The sequence below is a fragment of the Canis lupus genome, chromosome 2, assembly GCF_048164855.1.
Source record: "Canis lupus baileyi chromosome 2, mCanLup2.hap1, whole genome shotgun sequence".
Classification (NCBI taxonomy): Eukaryota; Metazoa; Chordata; class Mammalia; order Carnivora; family Canidae; genus Canis; species Canis lupus.
Genome location: NC_132839.1, coordinates 27,153,772 through 27,174,952, shown reverse-complemented (window position 1 = coordinate 27,174,952; position 21,181 = coordinate 27,153,772). Strand labels below are relative to the sequence as shown.

Here is a 21,181-nt window from a genome sequence, read left to right as displayed (position 1 = left end):
GTTTCTAAGTTGTTATATTTGTAAAATGCCTTCTGAGTCTTAGAGTTAGAGAAACCTTGGAATGAGAACAGAAAGGGAAGAAATGGGATAGACCTTTGGATCAAAGTAAACATGTGCCTGTTTGCCAAATATCCACTGTCTCCTATCTGGCATGACGCGAGGTGAAGCAGGGCTCCTCTCTTTCCTGATCTTATGAGGCAGCAGCCCCCGGCTGTGGGTGCTGGAAGCGCTGGCCTGTGCCACCCAGGGAGTGCTCTTCATAGGGCTGTCACCGTAGGTGGGATTGCGCCAAGTGTGGCCGTGCTGGGGGTAAGCAGAAGGTACTCATACCCCTCAGGTAAACAGCAGGTGCCCTTGGAGATTAGAGCAGTCTGGTGTCTGGTCTGGAAGTATTTTCTCAGGCTGATTTAGAAGGTATGTAGCTTCATGCCTTTGATGTTCTGGTTCCTAATATTCTTTTTTTAAATTGCATCATGCTGACGGGACACCTACTTGATAATTGTTTGTGTGTTTTCAGTATATGTTCGTAAAATTTACACCCATTTCATAATTTCACAAAATAAAGGACGTCCTTCACTTCATTGGCTTGAGCGTCCTTCGCTTCATTGGCTTGAGACATGTGTTGTCCTTTTGTGACCCACTGCCAAATAAAGGGGGGGCTCTGGCGCACATGTGGTGGCTAGCACCTGCCAGGAGAGTTTTCAAGAGAGGGAAGGGGACCCTGCATGGCTCAGATGAGAACATGTTAATCATATAAAGTGTGAGTAAAATGCTAATTAATAAAGAAAAAGGGAAAGGAGGCGTTCCCGGGTCTCCCTTCATTATATTCTCAGATCTGTCGCGGATCTGCAGCACGGCCCTTGGTAACAACAGTCCATGAGAGAGCCAGAGTCCTGGAATCCCTGTGCAAGGAGAATACACTAATTGGGAAAAGTGGGATTTGGGCCTCACCATCAGTTAGCCCATGACAGTTCTTAAATGTAAATTAAAATAAAAATGAAGGTAGCATGTTAAATATAGGATGTAAAAATTTTATCTTACACCTCTTGAATAAAGAAAAATGGATCCCCTATGACTCAAATTCTGAAACCATCCTGAGCCCATGGAAAATGTCTCATCTCTCTTCCTCATAATCTGAGGGAGCTGCTTGTAGGTCCCGCTTGCCTCATTGCAGGTGCATGATAATGAGGTTTCTCCTGTGTCTGACTGTCCCATTCCCCTCTGGCTTTTGATTCCCAGGGCTCCAGTGGCTTCAGAGGTGCAGAGTAGTTTCAGTACACAAGGCTTAGCAGGTGCCCCTCGATTGTCTCCCCTGCTGCAAGTGCAAGCCCAGCCCCCTCCTATCTGCAAATCTTCTCTGAAACCTCTAATCTTGCTTCCCTGTCAGCCTCACCTCCTTTCCCTCCCTCCCCAGTGCCCTCTTTTTCTAATGATCTGAAACAGGAATCCCTCCCAATTTGCATAGAACCCTTGCAGTGGCTAGGAAAAGAGTCGTGAACCAATTTACGATATGCTGGGCTTACTTTACTTTGGGTGAAGAGAGCTCATGGATGGGGAGATGGGTGGGCTGAATCCCTTGCTTGTACGATAGAGATGTGCAGGCAGGTGTGATCATCTGGCTTGACTGGCTGCATGGATACATGCATCCAGCCGGGATTAGAAAGAAAAGCAGCAAGTCCCCGGAACAGAAAGTGGATTGATATGAAAGCAAGGGTCTCGTTATTCAGTGTGTTCTGGGGCCTTTAGCTGTAATCTTGAAAGACCCTAAGTGTTTGCTGTTGTTCAGACAGTTGAGATACTTCGCTGCCTGTTACTTAAGGTGTGCTTGGATGTGGGGAGGCACTTCGTCATCCGCTTAGGGGGCCCATGCTGAGAAACCCAGCTTCTCAGACCCTCCCTATGTTGGGGACAGACGTGGATGGTACAAATTGCTCAGACATCTAGTCTTCCATCCTGAGACAATTAAAAACATTTTTTGTATATTTTTTTCATTGGAGTTCAATATGTGAACATACAGCATAACACCCAGTGCTCATCTCATCAAGTGCCCCACTCAGTGCCCGTCACCTAGTCACCCTGTCACCCTGCCCACCTCCCCTTCCACCACCCCTTGTTCATTTCCCAGAGTTAGGAGTCTCTCATGTTCTGTCCCCCTCACTAATATTTCCCACTCATTTTCTCTCCTTTCCCCTTTAAACCCTTTCACTATTTCTTATATTCCCCGTATGAAGAAACTATATAATGTTTGTCCTTCTCCGATTGACTTACTTCACTCAGCATAATACCCTCCAGGTCCATCCACGTCGAAGCAAATGGTGGGTATTTGTCATTTCTAATGGCTGAATAATATTCCACTGTATACATAAACCACAGCTTCTTTATCCATCATCTGTCGATGGACACCGAGGCTCCTTCCACAGTTTGGCTATTGTGGCCATTGCTGCTAGAAACATCGGGGTGCAGGTGTCCCGGCGTTTCACTGCATCTGTATCTTTGGGGTAAATCCCCAGCAGTGCAATTGCTGGGTCGTAGGGCAGGTCTATTTTTAACTCTTTGAGGAAGCTCCACACAGTTTTCCAGAGTGGCTGCACCAGTTCACATTCCCACCAACAGTGCAGGAAGGTTCCCCTTTCTCCGCATCCTCTCCAACATGTGTTGTTTCCTATCTTGTTAATTTTCCCCATTTTCACTGGTGTGAGGTGGTATCTCATTGTGGTTTTGATTTGTATTTCCCTGATGGCCAGTGATGCGGAGCATTTCCTCATGTGCTTGTTGGCCATGCCTGTGTCTTCATCTGTGAGATTTCTGTTCATGTCTTCTGCCCATTTCATGATTGGATTGTTTGTTTCTTTGCTGTTGAGTTTCATAAGTTCTTTATAGATCTTGGATACTAGCCCTTTATCGGATAGATCATTTGCAAATATCTTCTCCCATTCTGTAGGCTGTCTTTTAGTTTTTTGACTCTTTCTTTTGCTGTGCAGAAGCTTTTGATCTTGATGAAGTCCCAATAGTTCATTTTTGCTTTTGTTTCTTTTGCCTTCGTGGATGTATCTTGCAAGAAGTTGCTGTGGCCGAGTTCAAAAAGGGTGTTGCCTGTGTTCTCCTCTAGGATTTTGATGGTATCTTGTCTCACATTTAGATCTTTCATCCATTTTGAATTTATCTTTGTGTGTGGTGTAAGAGAGTGGTCTAGTTTCATTCTTCTGCATGTGGATGTCCAATTTTCCCAGCACCACTTATTGAAGAGGCTGTCCTTTTTCCAGTGGATAGTCTTTCCTGCTTTGTTGAATATTAGTTGACCATAGAGTTTAGGGCCCATTTCTGGGTTCTCTATTCTGTTCCATTGATCTCTGTGTCTGTTTTTGGGCCAGTACCACACTGTCTTGATGATCACAGCTTTGTAGTACAACCTGAAATCTGGCATTGGGATGCCCCTGGCTCTGGTTTTCTTTTTCAGTATTCCCCTGACTATTCAGGGTCTTTTTTGATTCCACACAAATCTTTAGATTATTTGTTCCAACTCTGTGAAGAAAGTCCATGGTATTTTGAAAGGGATTGCACTGAATGTGTAAATTGCCCTGGGTAGCATTGACATTTTCACAATATTAATTCTTCCAATCCATGAGCATGGAATATTTTTCCATCTCTTTGTGTTTTCTTCAATTTCTTTCAGAAGTACCTTACAATTTTATGTAAAATCATTATATAAGATATACAAAACAATTATGATATACAAAATATGAAGGGCTTGAACAATAGAATTTTTTCATCATTTCCCATCTCATCAAGGATAACTAATATTGGCAGATACGACCCTGAACTTCATTCGGGAGAGAGTTACAGTATTATGAGTGTTGGTTCTCCAGAGAAATAAAATTTCCCTAGGATGTCACCCTCAACTCCTTCCCTGCAGTGTGTACTAGAATGCCTTTCTGGAATCTTCTAGCCTTTCCTTTAGTAAGTATTTGGCAAGGCTAGAATATTGTGGTTTTTTATTCTGATTCTAAAATTTTTCATCCGTTACATGTTCTGCCCTAGTTTCTCCTCATTTTGTTTTGCTTTTTCACTCATGTGTTGCCTTTCTTGATGAAAGTGAAGCCACAAGTCTTCCCTGGGTGTCTCCCACATGTTTTGTCTGTGGGTTAGTAGAGTCGGGATACACGAGTTCTTCTTCGAGCTCTGTCACTATATCTTCTGTGGGGGCTGATTTGGTCCCTTGGCCTCACTGGGTGTTAATATTCTCTTCTGAGAATGAGAACAACCCTCCATCTCTTGCCTCCCCCGAGGATGTAGTAAAGAGGTTTAAAGGCAACATTGAATCGAGAAGCAGGAAAGACATAAAGTACACTGTGGGTGGGTGTGACCAACTTTCCCTTCCAGCTAAGGATAGGAGATGAACATTTCCTCCCCCTACAAGGAGCTCTTAATTCCCTGTAGATGGGATGTGTCTCCTTCATCGTTGTGTCTGCTTCCTCAGGGCTCTGCAATGCAGGGTTCATGGGAGATGCCCAGGAAAAGTTATCAAATAGAGTTTACAGGTTAATGTTGCTGTTGCTCATTCTCTAGCATTTAAAATATGCAAAGTCAGCCAGGACAGAACTAAGGCCACTGAGGGACCAGAACTCAGCGCTGTGTGTTCAGAAAATCAGAGAGAAGGAAGTATTTTTGTTAGGTGTCCACACACAGCTCCAGTGTCTCCTAGCAGGAGACGTGTGTGGACATTTGCACAATTCCAGGGTGTCTATAGGTTTCGGGGCCTGCAGTGCTTTTAACCCCATGCTCCCAGGACTGCTTTGTCCTCTGTGCACAGATGGGAGAGGGAGGGGCTTTGAGGCTGACACTCGAGTGTCTGTGAGAGGCCTGGTGCGTACAATCTATAGCAATTTTGATTTTCCCGAATTGCCTTATAGACCCACTGATTCTGGAAAGATTCTTCTGTCCCGATTGTTCGAGGGATTTTACATACCGTGGAGTGGCACTAATAAAGGAGCCTGCAGCTGTGTCCACAGGCTACAGCCTGCTCCATCAGACCCTGGGTTACTGTCTGAGGGACAAGTGACCAGAATGAAATGGTCACTCATTTTCTTAACTGTAGGTTAAGGGGAATGTTTTAAAAGCATGAGATCAGATAAAACTGACCAATTCACATGAAAATCTCCTTCCTAAAGGAGTTTATGAAGGAAACGTTGCTACTTCCTCTCTTTTCCCTCACCTCCTTCATTCATTCACTAACAAGAATTGAGCACTGGAGTGTGCCAGACACAGGGCAGATGTGAGTGTGAAAGGATCCAGACATTGCCTGAGTCAGGGGTACTGGCCTTACGTCTCCCGTGGAGAGAACTCCCAAAATCCCACCAGGTGCCCCTCAAGACTTAGCCACTGTCCATCTGCTATATCCAGAGCCGAGCTTGGCTCCGCCTGCCCCAGCATGTCAGGTGATGTTCTATATGCTGGACAGTGGAAGCAAGAAGGGAAAGCGAGGAGTGGCCTGGGTAGGCCAGTCAGTTAAGTGTCTGCCTTTGGATCAGGTCCTGGGTCCTGGGGTGGAGCCCTGGGTCGGCTCCCTGCCCCATAGGGAGTCTGCTTCTCCCTCTCCCTCTGCCCCTCCCCCCTGTTTGTGCTCTCTCTCTCTCTCACTCTCTCTGTCAAATAAATAAAATCTTGAAAAGAAAAGGAAAGAAAAGAAAAGAAAAGAAAAAAGAAAAGAAAAGAAGAGAAAAGGAAGGCGAGAAGCGGAGAGGAGGTGTTGGGGAAAGAACAGGGGTCTTTAGGTAGACTGCCAGGCTGAGGGCAGGCCCAGCTATGCCAGGAAGGAAATGTCTTATTCTGGACTGAACTGGAACTTTGATTAATGTACTGGACTGGACATTTTGATTGAAGAGAGAAGTCTCATACCTAAAGGTTCTCAAAGACTTCAGTGCTTGCCCAAAATATATGCGGGGTGGAGAAGGATGGTGGACAGAGCAGTTTACTGTGATCAGTGAAAAACAGTACCACTGCTTGACGATGACGTCACTGTTTGTGATACAGGAAGTGCAGGTCATCTCAGGAGAGCAGCTTCACAGACTGTATCAAAATAACTCAGCTGTTAGGTTTCTAACTCACTTCAGTCCTCTTTCATTCATTGTCTGGGGGCCAGAGAGAGCCCACATTTAGCTGCTGCTGAAGAACTCTGGAGTTTACATTTCAGTTTAGATGCTTTGTTGCATTTTACCTGGAGATCACATTCTTCATAGAAAGGGCACTAAACTTAGGGTGTGGCTCAGCGACTTTTTACCTTTGACCACACCTGTACACCTACCACCCTGATCAGGATGGGATAGCACCCAAGAGGCCCCTCCTAGCCCATGCCCCTCTTCCTGGGCACTGCCCAATCTTCTGCTAGTTTTAGTGTTGATCTTATGATATTATGTACTATTTCTATATTAAGGATAAAACCTTTTATCTGCTAATTATACTCGTTTTCCCTGGTTTGCTCTTTTAACACTCTGGATGATACTTTTTACATACATACATACTTTTCCAATTACGAGGGCTTTTTTTTTTTTTTTTAACGAGGGCTTTATATATGCTTTATCATGTAAAATGTAAAAATGCACACAGACCCTACAGTCTTTTTTGTTAGAATCCATATTCTGTAACACTTCCTGAACACATTGAAGAAATAAATGTAGTTTGGGGTATAAGACAAGAATTAGCAGCTCTCACAGCTCCACTGTGGAGCCATGCATAGTAGTTGAGGTGAAAGCTTTCACACCTCCAAAACTCCCGGTAGGTTCTGACCTTGGGCCACTGTGTCCGGGTAGCATGGATGTCGGAGCAGAGGGGCCTTCAGAAGCCTGCTGGAGAAGCAGTGGGGCCGTGGTGGGGAGCACAGGCTTCGGGTCAAAGTTATCTGAATTGAAATCCCCTCCCTGTTTATTAGCCATGTGGCCGAGCAAAGCTCCTCTAGGCTCTCCATTTCTCCTTCTATCTGAGTGTGGATGAGGTCATGTCTTTCTACTACTGATTTTGAGGATTACATGAAGTAGGACCTACAAGAGTCACTGTTAGAGACGGATCCTCAGGACATGACAGATGGCTGCCTTCGGCAGAGCCACAGGCCGAAACCCAGGCAAATGTTGTTCCCCCCGATTTGACCAGTGGAGGGATGAGGTCTCAGAAAGGTTCCATTTCCACTGACCCCAGCGAACCATTTATACTGGTGGGAACATTCAGTATCTGTAGTGCCAAATTAATGTTATTTAATTTAATGAAGTTTAACTGGCCACATGTGGCTAGAGACTACAGCATAACTGTATAGCTCTAGACCTCTCAGAAGTACAGCAGTGAGCCGACCCGGCTCCCCGACATCCAGCTCAGAACAACCCCTCTCTCGTGCATCGCCCCATCCCTCTGAAACAGGAAGTTACGGGTCATCCATCTCTACTCGGCCCTTGCAATAAGCCTGCCAAAGAGGGACACACCTGTATTGGGTCTGTAGGTAGAGCAGAACTTCTAAGTAACATTGGTGTTGGGATTATAAATCTCAAAGAATTTGATCTCAAGAAGATTATAAATCTCAAATCTCAACTCTTGGGGTGCAGAGAGCTTGAAAGCAAAATCTCTTTCCCAGTAGGGAATGTCCCAGTGAGTGTCCTTGTGTTTGAGCTTCGAGCCTGCAGCCTCCAGTGGGTGGTCCAGTGGGATCATGCCCTGTTGACTAACAGAGATGGGAAAGTGGGTGTTGCCGGGGTGCCAGGGACTATGTGTGTTCAAAGACCTCAGGGATCACGGTGTCCTAAAACGGGAGTTTATGTAGTTCACCTCTTCTGTTAGTTATTTTGACAGGTGACAGAGTGCCCTTTTTAAATTTTTTAATTTTTTGGCATTGCGTAGTAAGACACTAAATCTGGCATCAAATTAGAGCACTAAGTTCAGATTTATGCTTTGTTCCAAATCTGAAATGGAGGTTGGGCCAAGGATGAGCATAGTACAGACTTTCAATGTGGGTGGGAGAATGAAACAGGTAAGAAAGATCCAGCCATAAAAAAAAATAATAATAATAATTTTTAAAAAAAGAAAAGATCCAGCCATGGAATAGGCAGGTCCTGGCGACCCTACTGACAGTGCTCAGCTGGCTTCCAGCCCTGGCCTGCCCTTGGGCTCAGCCCCTGCTCATCTCTACCTGGCCCTGCCAGGCTGCCCTGGGCATCTTTCCCATCCACACTCGCTGCTTGGTTTCTGCTCTTGAGTCACCGCTCCCCTTCCACTTGTGAGGCTGTCTTCAGAGGACAGGTGCCTGTTCTTTGAGCTCTTTGCTGGAGAAAGCATGCCTCCCTGGACCACACCACTGTCTGTGTTGTGTGGCTGCTTCCTGTCCTCGCACTCCTGAAGGGGCCAGGACTTTACAGGCCACTCTGCCCCAGGTCCTTACTGCTGCTTGAGGAGATTTCCCTTCATCCCAGGAAGATATGTAGCTGGCACTGAGCTGGGGGGACGTGCCACTACATGCCAGAGGAATGATCTCTGGGGTCTGAGGCTGTTCTGATTATGCTACAGAGCACATGGTCTTTAGAGGCAACTTGAAGACATCACCCCCCACTTAGAAGGAAGTGTCCTTTTCCTCTATGGGGGTGCATTCCGAATGACAAGGCTTCCAGTGTTTTGTTTGTTTTTTTGTTGTTGTCTCTTTTATCGCTTGCTCTTGTGTCAGGCACTGTTCTAAGCAGTTTTCAAATATAAAATCATTTACCCCTCACTTGAACCTTTTAAGAGACTGTCATTATCCCAGCTTTACAGATGGGGAAATTGAAGCCTCGGGAGATGAAATAATCTGCCTGAAATGACACAGATAGCAGGTGGTGGAAGCAGGTTGCACACCCGGGCTGCTGGCTCCCCAGCGTATGCTCTAACCCCTGATCTCGTCAGCCAACTCTTGGGGTGCAGACAGCTTGAAAGCAAAATGTACAAAGCTACTTCTGACTCAAAAGCACGAGAATATCCTATGCCAACCCTGACAACATTTTTTCTATTTCTAAATCTTTCCTTAGAAAAGTTACTTTTGTCCCAGAGTCTATTCTGTGTCCCTTGAACAAAGGATTTGTATGGTTTTAGGGGGCAGAGTGCTGGCTCCCCTCTGACAGCCAGGGGGGCACCTCCCACATTCAGACGGTGAGAGCAAGGCTCCCGTACCAGCCTCCCCAGCTGGCCGTGGTGGGAGCTGGAGCTAGTGCTGTCTGTGGTGAAAGGTCAGGAGACCCCAGACTTCCCCCCAACAGGTGGATGAGGGTGCTGGCCCCCTGCTCAGCATCCCCGAAGTACAATGAGGCTCCCGTCTCCTGCCAGTGGGTGTGTCGATGGGGACACTGGAACCAAGAAGAGGGAATTTAGTAGCAACGTGAGAAGCTGGCAGCTATGAACTATTTCTGTGTAATGACAAGCGCATTGTCTCCTGCTTCTACCTGGCAAATAGTTTCATAAGGGCCCCGACTGGGAAGGTAACCAACAGCTACACCGGTTTTTATGTTAGTCTCAGCTTTACTGATGAGCGCCCGGTTGCTTCTGGTTGTCCATACCACTTCCCATGGACCTCTGCACATCCAGGCTAAAAAAATCCCAAAAATCCACCAGGGACAAACCAATGTTTGTTCGCAAACTCAGGTTTCCCAAGCCGGCAGCCAAGGCAAGACAGAGAATGCTCTATTTGATTAGGCCAGGCCCTTGTGTTCCCTGTGGCCCCCCCTCATTCCCTCAGCACGAAGTACAGTAGCTGGTACTTCGTTGCATCAGTATCGTATTCCATCCTGCTGTATTATTTTATCAAAATCTGTCTTGTCCTTCTCCCCTTGGAACAAATGGCCTTGGGCATCACATTTCAGTTTAGTCCCTGGGTCAGAAAGGACTCAGGTGAGGAGAGAAATCTGGAACCCTGGGCTAGAGTCCTCTGTAATTTGCCATCTTGCTCATTCATAAAACTGGTGGAATGATCTACCCGTAAGGGGGTCCTGATGCACAAATGGATTCTTGGTCAGAGCGCTCTAGAAAATACAAAATGAACATACAAAATCAGAAACTATTATCTGATAATGATGGACTTTCCTTTTTCTTTTTAACCCCGAAAATAGATTTTCATTTTCATTTTTTTAAAGATTTTATTTATTTACTCATGAGAGACAGAGAGAGAGAGAAGCAGAGACACAGGGAGAGGGAGAAGCAGGCTCCATGCAGGGAGCCCAATGTGGGACTGGAACCTGGGTCCCCAGGATCACGCCCTGGGCTGAAGGCAGATGCTCAACCGCTAAGCCACCCGGGCTGCCCGATTTTCATTTTCTAACTTTAAACAACCAAGAAGATCCTACTTCCTTTAACTACTTACCAGAGTTTTTTCTTACCTTTTATACATCCCTTTTGTCATCCTTTAAATTCTCCTTAAGCTTTCCACGCATGTCTTCAAAAAAAAAGAAAAGGAAAAGGAAAACAGTGAGAAATTAACAACAGGATTTATTTAAGTCTGTGTGAAACAGAATTAAGAGTTTAGGAAACCAGTGTGTTAAATGGAACTTATTTTCAGTTCCCATTGTGGCCAAGACAGAAACTTCGCTTTTTCTGTAGAACAGCGGGATTCTTTAACTCTCTGTGGATGGGTTTCTTGGACAGAAAACAGCGAGAGACACCATACAGGATTTTATGTACATCAGGAGCTGCTTCTTCCAGTTTCCATTCTCCATGGTCATGCTCCCTCGTGGACCTAGGAGGTATTTCTGGAGCCCGTGGCTCGCAGGACTGAGTCCTCGGGCCCTCCTCTAGACCAGCGCCCCTCTGTCATGTTAGGACTCTGTCCCCAGGACTCCAAGGAGCTGTCTCAGCTCTAGGGGCATCAGCTGGTTTGTTCAGGTCTTGTGTTGTTGCCTACCCTTTGCCCTTTTCTTTGTACTCACGCTGCTTCCAGATGCCACCAACCTGTACCTCCTAACATCTTTGCAAAATAAAGTTTCTTCCTGGATGAATGTCAAAGATTCCATTTCCACCACATTCCTGACTCTCAGTCTGTCTTCTCGATGGGCAAAGGGTTGAGGTTTGCCCACCAGTCTTCTTGACCAGTCTTTTCTCCTCTTCTGGGTCAGGGCATGGAGAACAAAGTATAACTTAGAAACTAAGACTTACTCTTTGAGTTAAAGTCAGTGATCATTTTGTTGCCATGTGGCATTAATTACCTAAGAAAATTTAAAAAGAAGATTAAAAGCAGTTTTTGCAAACTGGGTTTTTTTTTTTTTCTCACCAATCTTTGTCATTGTCTTGAAAGCTACCATCCGCATCAATTAACCACCTCTCTAGAAACCAGTGGAAAACAGAGCACCTGGAAAAATCCTTCTTCTGATAAATGCTTTCTAAACTGACTGATTCTCTTTTGGGATGCAGCGATGTAAGCCTGGGAGTTTCGTGATTTCAAGGTTGTGGGCAGTATTTAAAATTCTTCTAGGTGCAGCAGTTCAGGTCTAGAGGCTGGATTTCAGCAAGTCATTCAGATGCAGAATCATTTGTTAGAAAACGGTCGAATAACTTCTTCCCTGTAGGAGTCCTTCCTTGTTGCTGAGTTGGTGTCATTCATTGCCATTTGCCTCCTCCCAGTTAATTTTGTTCTAACATCTTCCACATTCTGCATTGTGCCTCCCTCTGGTAGCCTCCCACCTCACATCTGCTAAAATAATTTCTGAAAACTCCAGTTTAAGAAGAATTAGGTAATATATTACCACGCGTCTCCAAGTCAAGTATCCTCCCTAGAACTTTTGTCCATTCATTCAACAAATATTTGAGCACCCACCAGGAGCACCCATGCTTAACAAATCTGGGGTTTAATCATATCTCGGTTTTAGCACCTTTTCCTGGTGCATAAGCTGCAACATGACGGTCAGTTACACATTTTCGGTATATTCTGTTCCTCTTTGGAGATTCTAGAACCTTATGAGTAAGTGTTGAACAGGTATTTGAAAATTCAGAATTACTGTGGGGTTGCTCTGTCGGGTTTTATTCCAAAGTTAATGGCCTTCCTGATGTTTTTAGAGTAGGTTGTTCCTTTTGTAGGCAAAGAGGCTTTTAAAATACTTTTATAGTCAGGTGATGGGAAATGCTGGAAAATGCTGCCTTTCACTTTTCCAGTGACGAACTGTGATTCAGAGTCAAGATTGCACAGAGGCAGCAAGAAGGCAGGGCGACCAGGGGTGGTGGCAGGTGGACGAGGTCACACAGGTGCTGTGCACAGTGTCCCTTGCCAGCTTTTAGCCAGCACAATCTCCCCCTGGGATCAGGTTTCAACATTTAAGTTCTGAATAAAGTCTCCCCTCCTCAAAAGAATTGAAAACCACATTGGTTTCGAGACTTGTTATTTCTAGGTCATTAAAATGAGGAATCCAGAAAAGCATATCCTCAACCTATCAAGGTTGATTTGCATAAATCTTGGGAAGATCACTGGGCATCTCTGCCTCGGTTTCCCAATTGACAAAATGGGCCCAGATCTAACCTAAATCTCCACCACAATGTAAATTAAACTCTTCATCTTCTGTAGTCAAAGAAAACAAAACAGCACACTCTTCATTTTCTTGAAAGTCATTGTCAAACCCCAGGCTCTTATTTTTGAGCCTAATACATCCTAAGCCCCTTCTTTATGAGCCCACTGTCCCAGGTTTGAAATTTATGTGGTCTTACTTACTCCATTCCGCAGTATTTCTACTTAGCTTTTAAAAATTCTGGCCACAGTTAGGAATACACTGTACTGATTACAGTGAGAAATTCTCCTCATAATTCTCTTTACCCTCAAACTTTTTTTTTTTTTAAAGATTTTATTTATTTATTCATGAGAGACACAGAGAGAGGCAGAGACACAGGCAGAGGGAGAAGCAGGCCCCATGCAGGGAGCCTGACTCAGTACTCGATCCTGGATCCCCAGGATCACACTCTGGCCTGAAGGCAAGTGCTAAACCGCTGAGTCACCCAGGGATCCCCCTCAAACTTTGTTTTTTGAATCAGATCTTCCCGATGTCCTGGAGTTCCCTTGGCCATACATAGTGTAAGGGAACTAATCGTTACCCTGCTCTCCCATGAAAGGATGAGTGTAATTGCCACCATGCCTCGGCCTTCAGCAAGAATCTGATTTATTGTGCCACAGATTATTTTCCTGTCGTGTGATCTAGTCTTACTCATACAAACCTGAGTTTCAAGATCTCCTTCTCAAATGGGTGTTAGGATAGGTGGAAATAGTTCCCGACTCAGTGTGGCAAGCAGCAGTCTGATGTGTCCTCGGCCCAAGCCACCAGCTCTAACTCACTGGCAGCCACTGTTTTTGGACGGGCTGCCGTGTTAGCAGCTAGACACTCCGGCTGCGGCCGACCCTGCCTCGGGAGTGTCCTGCATCCGCCGCTTGCTATCTCCTGACTTAGAGCAAGACACTTAGATTCTCTGTACCTTGACTTCCTTGTATATAAAATGGGAGTCATGGTTGGAACTGTGTTGCCATCAAGGGTGAAATTAGATCATAAAGTGATTAAAATATCACCTAGCAGTGGCCAACTCCCGGAAGTCTTACTTACAATTATGACCCTAGGAATTGCTCACTAACCTAAGGGGAATACTGACTTTCTAATCATTTATGAATGTGCTGGGGCAGAGTCAATAAAATCTGGGTAAAATAAACTCATCTCGCCACAGCTTATCTCTTGAGGAGGATTCTAGCATTATTGACTGGTAACCTCTTATCCCCAAGCATTTGCTGTGTTCCTGGATACTCCACGTGAGCTGTCACCGGTTTGCAGGGGTTCGGTGAAGCAGCATTTGCAGGAGTGTCTGGAGCTGCATTTGCAGGAGTGTCCGGGAGCTGCATTTGCGGGGGTACCCGGGAGCTGCATTTGTGGGAGTCCCCGGGAGCTGCATTTGCGGGGGTCCCCGGGAGCTGCATTTGTGGGAGTCCCTGGGAGCTGCATTTGCAGGGGTCCCCGGGGAGCTGCATTTGCGGGGGTCCCCGGGAGCTGCATTTGTGGGAGTCCCCGGGAGCTGCATTTGCGGGGTCCCCGGGAGCTGCATTTGCAGGCCCAGAAGCTCTCCTTAGGCTCAGCGCAGCAGGGCCACACTGTCCCGGGCTCCAGGGGTCAATAGTTACTAACGTTTCTTTCCTTCATCTGCCCACGGCCGGAGGCTGTTCTTGCTCCGCCTTTCATAAATTGAGGTGCTCAGGAAGTGTTGAAGGATTGCGAGCTGTCGTCTCCCTTTTGGGGACGGAAACGGAGCAGCGTCCCATTTTCTGGGCTCCCCACCTTTGGAAGCAGGGTGGTTTCTTCTTTCTGATCGTCTGTGTCCTCATCTCCGCTGCAGCAGTTGGAAAACAAAACCTGCCCTGCGTAAGCCGTCGCCGCGATGGCCTCGGGGACAGGCTCCTCCTGGGTGCGCGGGGTGCGCGGGGTGGCCGAGCCGCGCAGGTGCCTGCAGGTGGGGGCCCGACTCCCGCGCGGCCGGACGGCCCAGGAGCGCCACCTCGTGGGCACCCCGATTGCGGCCTCGCAGCAGGGGCCGCCCACCTCCCTCCAGGATTCTCCTTTCCCGTTTCAGCGCCTGGGGAAATGGGACCAAAAATTAGATTCCAGATAATTTGAAAATGACTGTCAGGCAGACTTATTATGAAGAATCTACTTCTGGCTTTACATAGGGCAAGTGCCTTTTAGCTGCTCCAGGTTTCTATCGAAGTGGTAGCTCTTGCGCGGTTAGGCCAAGTCTGCATTTTACAGGCATTGGTAAAAAAGAAAATGTTGGATGAGCACTGGGTGTTATGCTATATGTTGGCAAATTGAACTCCAATAAAAAAAAATGTTAGTCTGTTACAGTCTAGGTAGTACATCAAAGGAATGAGAATTTCCTTTTTTTTCTTAGTCCAATTTTAAGAAGTTTTTTTTTTTTGCATGAATTTTAAAAAATAATGGCAAAGTCTTTGAACTGAAAGTGTCATCAGCATCACCCAGTAGCTCGTTAGAATAGAATCTCAGTCCCTGTTCCAGCCCTACTTACAGCATTAGGATCTGCGGCGGTTCGTGGCTACCTTGACAGGTAGAAGTGCAGGTGACCAGAGTGACATGGAAGACCTGTGATTTTGTCCTTACTCTGGTGCTTCCTGACATGTCTCAGCCATGTGATCACATCCCTTCAGCCTCAGTGGCCCACATGTGACACAAGATCATGGGTTCCTGCCTTGTCTGCTCCTGGCCCAGCTGAGGGACAACTAAAAACATGCACAGCAGGTCACCTTGAACATGGGGAAAACCTGTGCAAATGTCAGGGGAAACGATGAGTGAGAATTCTTACATTTCATACTCAGCCATCACTGGATAATGTGCTTTCCATCAGCTACATCAGCAGCAGAGCAAATGTTCACCTAAAACCTTCATCGTGCTTCACATGGTGTCTGGTCAGATCCCACCAAGTTTTCATGGGTCTCTTTGTTTTTTTTGTTTTTTTTTTTTTAAAGATTTTATTTATTTATTCATAGAGACACAGCTAGAGAGAGAGAGAGGCAGAGACACAGGCAGAGGGAGAAGCAGGCACCATGCAGGGAGCCTGATGTGGGACTCGATCCCAGGTCTCCAGGATCACACCCCGAGCTGCAGGCGGCGCTAAACCGCTGCGCCACTGGGGCTGCCCTCATGGGTCTCTTTGAAAGGCTAGTCTTTCCAGAGTGCAGAATAATAAAATGCCTTCCTGGGGTCTCAGAACTGTTTCCCCTCTTGAGCCCAGGATGGGGTGCAGTCGGTACTCAATGGAGCTTGTTGATGAAACTGCTGATTATCCCTCAGCAAGGTCCAAACACTGGCCTGATGTCCTTCACACAAATCCTTTTATGATAATCAGATTATGTGCATCATTAGAGACTGACACAGCTACAGGAAGACTCTATCATCACTAATAAATACCAATATTCATTAAGGAAACAGACTCCTGATGGCTGAGAAATCCTTTGGTAGTGCTCAGGGATCGAAGTTAGTGAGGTTATTAGCTGTATACAAATATTCCCTTCACCTTGAAATGGGGCAAAGGCAAATAAAACACAGTAGCAAGATATTACCCTCTTTTCCTTGCACACATTTTATTTTTTTATTTTTTTTTAAGATTTTATTTATTTATTCATGAGACACACACACACAGAGGCAGAGACACAGGCAGAGGGAGAAGCAGGCTCCATGCAGGGAGCCCGACATGGAACTCGATCCCAGGACTCCAGGGTCGTGCCCTGGGCTGAGGGCAGGTGCTAAACTGCTGAGCCACCCAGGCTGCCCTCTTGCACACATTTTAAAAGCAAAACCAACAGCCAAGAAGCTGTTGGAAAATAAATAGATGAAATTTTAGAAAAACATATCAGCTGAAAGCCTGAGGATGCTGAGAGATGTTAAGCTCCGTGTTGCCCCAGGCCCGTGTGGCTCCTGTTCCAAAGAAATGGTAGTGATTGTCCAGTAGTAAAAGCAAAACATGGAGAAAAATTTCTTGCACGATTCTCCACTGAACCGAGGCACAACAATATTCAACTCAAATTAGGGCAGACTGTCACATTGTCTGCAATTTGTGAAATTATGGACCTTTTTGCTCCTAATTTACTAAATATAGGGAAAATGTGCTGTTTTCTTCTTACTAGATTCTAATTAGCAGTGTTTTCTCTAATCATTTAAAAGAACTCGGACTGTCAGTGCTTCAAAATTACTTTCCTTAAAGTTAAAATGTAGCTATGAGGAGTAACTTTATACAGGAGGGAAAATACACATTCAGGCCTACACCTAAAAAGATAGCCTGTCAGTCAGGACATTGAAAGCAGGCCTTAGCAGAGCGCACGTCATCTCTGAAAACCTGACCATCCCCGATGCTGCCTGTCGGTGTATTATAAGGATGCATTTAATAAGAGAGTACAAGAAACATGATGTTACCTTTTTACTTCTTTTTTCAACTTTTTACCTTTAAAAATTTCAAATCAAGAGGGAAAAAATGCCAGAATATGTAACACTATTCTGTTTTATTTTATTTATTTTTATTTTATTTTTATTTTGTTTCTTTGTTTTTTTAATAATAAATTTATTTTTTATTGGTGTTCAATTTGCCAACATACAGAATAACACCCCATGCTCATCCCGTCAAGTGCCCCCCTCAGCGCCCGTCACCCATTCACCCCCACCGCCCGCCCTCCTCCCCTTCCACCACCCCTAGTTCGTTTCCCAGAGTTAGGAGTCTTTATGTTCTGTCTCCCTTTCTGGTATTTCCTACCCATTTCTTCTCCCTTCCCTTCTATTCCCTTTCACTATTATTGATATTCTCCAAATGAATGAGACCATATAATGTTTGTCCTTCTCCGATTGACTTACTTCACTCAGCATAATACCCTCCAGTTCCATCCACGTCGAAGCAAATGGTGGGTATTTGTCATTTCTCATGGCTGAGTAATATTCCATTGTATACATCAACCACATCTTCTTTATCCATTCATCTTTCGATGGACACCGAGGCTCCTTCCACAGTTTGGCTATCGTGGCCATTGCTGCTATAAACATCGGGGTGCAGGTGTCCCAGCGTTTCACTGCATCTGTATCTTTGGGGTAAATCCCCAACAGTGCAATTGCTGGGTCGTAGGGCAGGTCTATTTTTAACTCTTTGAGGAACCTCCACACAGTTTTCCAGAGTGGCTGCACCAGTTCACATTCTCACCAACAGTGTAAGAGGGTTCCCTTTTCTCCGTATCCTCTCCAACATTTGTGGTTTCCTGCCTTGTTAATTTTCCCCATTCTCATTTGTGTGAGGTGGTATCTCATTGTGGTTTTGATTTGTGTTTCCCTGATGGCAAGTGATGCAGAGCATCTTCTCATGTGCGTGTTGGCCATGTCTATGTCTTCCTCTGTGAGATTTCTGTTCATGTCTTTTGCCCATTTCATGATTGGATTGTTTGTTTCTTTGGTGTTGAGTTTAAGAAGTTCTTTATAGATCTTGGAAACTAGCCCTTTATCTGATACGTCATCTGCAAATATCTTCTCCCATTCTGTAGGTTGACTTTTAATTTTGTTGTTTTAACAGAAACACTAATACCCATCTACCTTCCTAATAGTGGTTAACATAGTTACATGCTGACCGTATTTATGCTCTCTCACTTTCCACCGCCTGCTGCCCTCCCAAACAAGGAGCTGCTCTTAAATAGCCTCAGTAAAATGACCAAATTCAGGACAATTTAACATTGATAATATTCCCACCTAGTACACAGTCCTGGCTGGACTTTTGCCACTTGTCCCAGGGATGCCCATCATAACATTTTCCCCTTGATCCTGGATCTGATCCAGATTCGCACGTTGCATGGAACTGTGATAGCACCCTCTGGTGTCCTTTCAAATGGAAGACCTCCACGTTTCGTCTTTTAATAAATTAACATTTTCGAAGAGCACAATGCTTCCTCACAATGCAATTGTGAGACTGTGCAATAACTGATGGCTTTCACAGAGCATCACACAAGTAGGTACCCGGTGGTGACTTGCTCCTTTATTAGTGGGGTAACTGACCACGTGATTGAGGTGATGTCTGCAGAGTCTTTCTTTGTAATGAACCCGTCATTTCTGGCACAGCCGGGAGAATTAATAAATTCTGCTTCCCAGTAAATTTCGGCGTCCATTCAGTTGCCTGATCAGTTATTACTGCTTTGGACAAAATGATGATTTTTTCTAGCTTTTTAAAATGTCTTTACATGTATTAATTGGAATTCTACTATAAAGTAAAGTTTCTCTTCCACCCTCTTTATGTATTTACCCATGTATGTCTTTGTGAACATCAGTAGGGGTTCACAGGTTGTTTTGATACAGTTGGTTATTACTTCTCACTCTCACTATTCATTTTGATGCTCTAATCGTTCCACCTTTGCCCAGTGGGCGCCCCTTCAGTCTCACTCCTGGGCTTGTGTGTGTGTGAGTGCCACTTATTCTTTAGCCCTTAGCATATCTGTATTGAAGTTCTTTTCTTTTTTTTCCTTTTATTTATTCATGTGAGACACAGAGAGAGGCAGAGACACAGGCAGAGGGAGAAGCAGGCTCCATGCAGGGAGCCTGATGTGGGACTCGACCCTGGGTCCCCAGGACCACACCCTGACCTGAAGGCGGCGCTAAACTGCTGAGCCATCTGGGATGCCCTGTATTGAAGTTCTTAATTCAAGTCACTGCCCAAATGACAAACTTTATTCTTAAATCAGATCTTTTTTTTTTAAACTATTGCTATGTCCCAGTTACTATCCAACACATGGTCCAGTGGGAAACCAGACCATTACTTCAGCCTTTACATACAGTAAAGATTATTGTAAGGGGCACCATGGGAATGTCAAAGCAAAGCCCTTTATTCCCTTGGGTTGACTAAAGAAGCTCCTGGGAGAAAGTTTATCACCTCCTAGATGTGAAAGATGATTAGAAGTAAATGTGGAGGGGTAAAGGAAGAGGCACAATGGTCCAGGCTAAGGGAAGTACCTATGTCTGAGGAATTCCCACCCTCTGGGGAGCCTGTCAGAAATAGCAACAATAGGACCCCATCCCGAACCAGTGAACTCAGGATCTCCGGTGGGGAGAACAGTCCTAGGGTCCATACATTTTAATTTCCATACATAGCTTCTAGAGAATTTATCATGAGAAATGGTGTCATATGGCATGGAGCATAAACCTTCACAACTAAAATTTTTAAAATTCCATTTTATTTTATAGGATTTTGAACTCAACAACGAACTAAAGATGAATGTCCTAAATTTGCTAGAAGAAGTTTTACGAGACCCAGACCTTCTTCCCCAGGAAAGGAAAGCCACGGCGAATATCCTGAGGTAAAACACAGTTGCAGGTTCCTCCTAATGACATTGGTTGCTTTGTGCTGTGTTCTAGAAAATAAGATCCTATTCGACCAGAAAGGAGTATCTTAGATTCCTGGGAGCAGTCGGGATTCTGCTGTCACTGTCAAATGTTACATATCATCTTCTCTCTTCTGGGGGCAGGTTGGTGTCTGCTGCCTCGGGAAGACTTGGCCTGGGAACATAACTTGTGTGGAGACAGGAGTGCAGTTGCTCCTCTCGGTGTGGCCAGACAGTGGTTCACTGCAGCACCAAAAGTGAAAAGGAGGAAGCCTTAAAGGATCTCTCCTGTGACCCCAGCAGGCATTGCAGACAGATGTTTTCCTACTATTGGTTCTAGTTGTTGATTGTAAGCTTGGGTATATGAGCAGGGTTGTAGCATTTCTGTGACAGTCCTGTGCCCCTGGCTTGTGGATGTGCCACCATATAGTAGTTATATGTTTTCTTTAGCTTGTTTCACAGGTTCTAGGCCAGTTTTACTGACAACTTCTCAGGTTAGGATTCCCGCATCATGTAGGTTGTATAAAAGCTTGTAGGTGTCATAAAAGCTTGAACTTTGGGTTTCCCACGAGAGACTGTTTGTTTCTGTCATTACACCCAGAATTCAAGCAGGTAACAAACTTTTCTATAGTTTCTTGAACTGATGGGCGAACTTTTTTCTAGGCCATTCTATGGGAGAAGGATACCCATCAGGGATTTTGTGCAGACATTTTAGTTACAGCTTTCCACCTGATGCATGGCCATATCATCTGTCCCCACATAGGGATGAGAAGCCCAGCATCTATCTGCTAGACCTGATACTGCTTTATCATTTTGACTTCTAGTTTCATCTTCATTTATAATCTCTTGAAGAAGTCCTTTCTTTCTTCTAACCTTGACTATACTGTTTCTTTGTTATTCAGAAGGGAGTCTATCTTAGCTCTACCATGTTTTTGGAAGTCACTCTAATGCAGGGATGCTGGATTTTGGTCTGTGACATTTTAGCAATTGGCTCATGAGTTATTTTTAGTACCATCAGTTCAAGATTCCATCACCAGACCCTTCTTTGGTTTAGGGGCTCTTCTGGGAGTTTATCTTAAGGGAGTTAGTCCTTAAGATAAATCCTATTTACCATCCCAAGTCTTTATTATTTATCAGGTTTAAGACATGCGCATACTTTTTGTTGAATAGATGACCTGAGAATTAGAGGTGTGGGATCAATAAGAAATAGAAATTTTAGTAGATGGTACAGTTGGGACCATGACATGGAGCAGAGTCTGATTCTAACTTTTGCAGCATTCACAGGTATAATCTTGGTTCCGACACTTGGAGATGCCAAGTTTC

General features: G+C 45.0%; 1 protein-coding gene across 3 annotated transcripts in view; it reads left to right on the top strand.

Moving 5' to 3' along the window:
* RASGRF2 (Ras protein specific guanine nucleotide releasing factor 2) overlaps positions 1 to 21,181 on the top strand; it is a 239,499-nt gene that overhangs the window by 190,820 nt on the left and 27,498 nt on the right. For all 3 annotated transcript variants that reach the window (XM_072793339.1, XM_072793320.1, XM_072793330.1), the window contains one exon: positions 19,722 to 19,834. In XM_072793339.1, the coding sequence (XP_072649440.1) occupies positions 19,722 to 19,834 (113 nt within the window). The remainder of the gene's footprint in view (positions 1 to 19,721; positions 19,835 to 21,181) is intronic.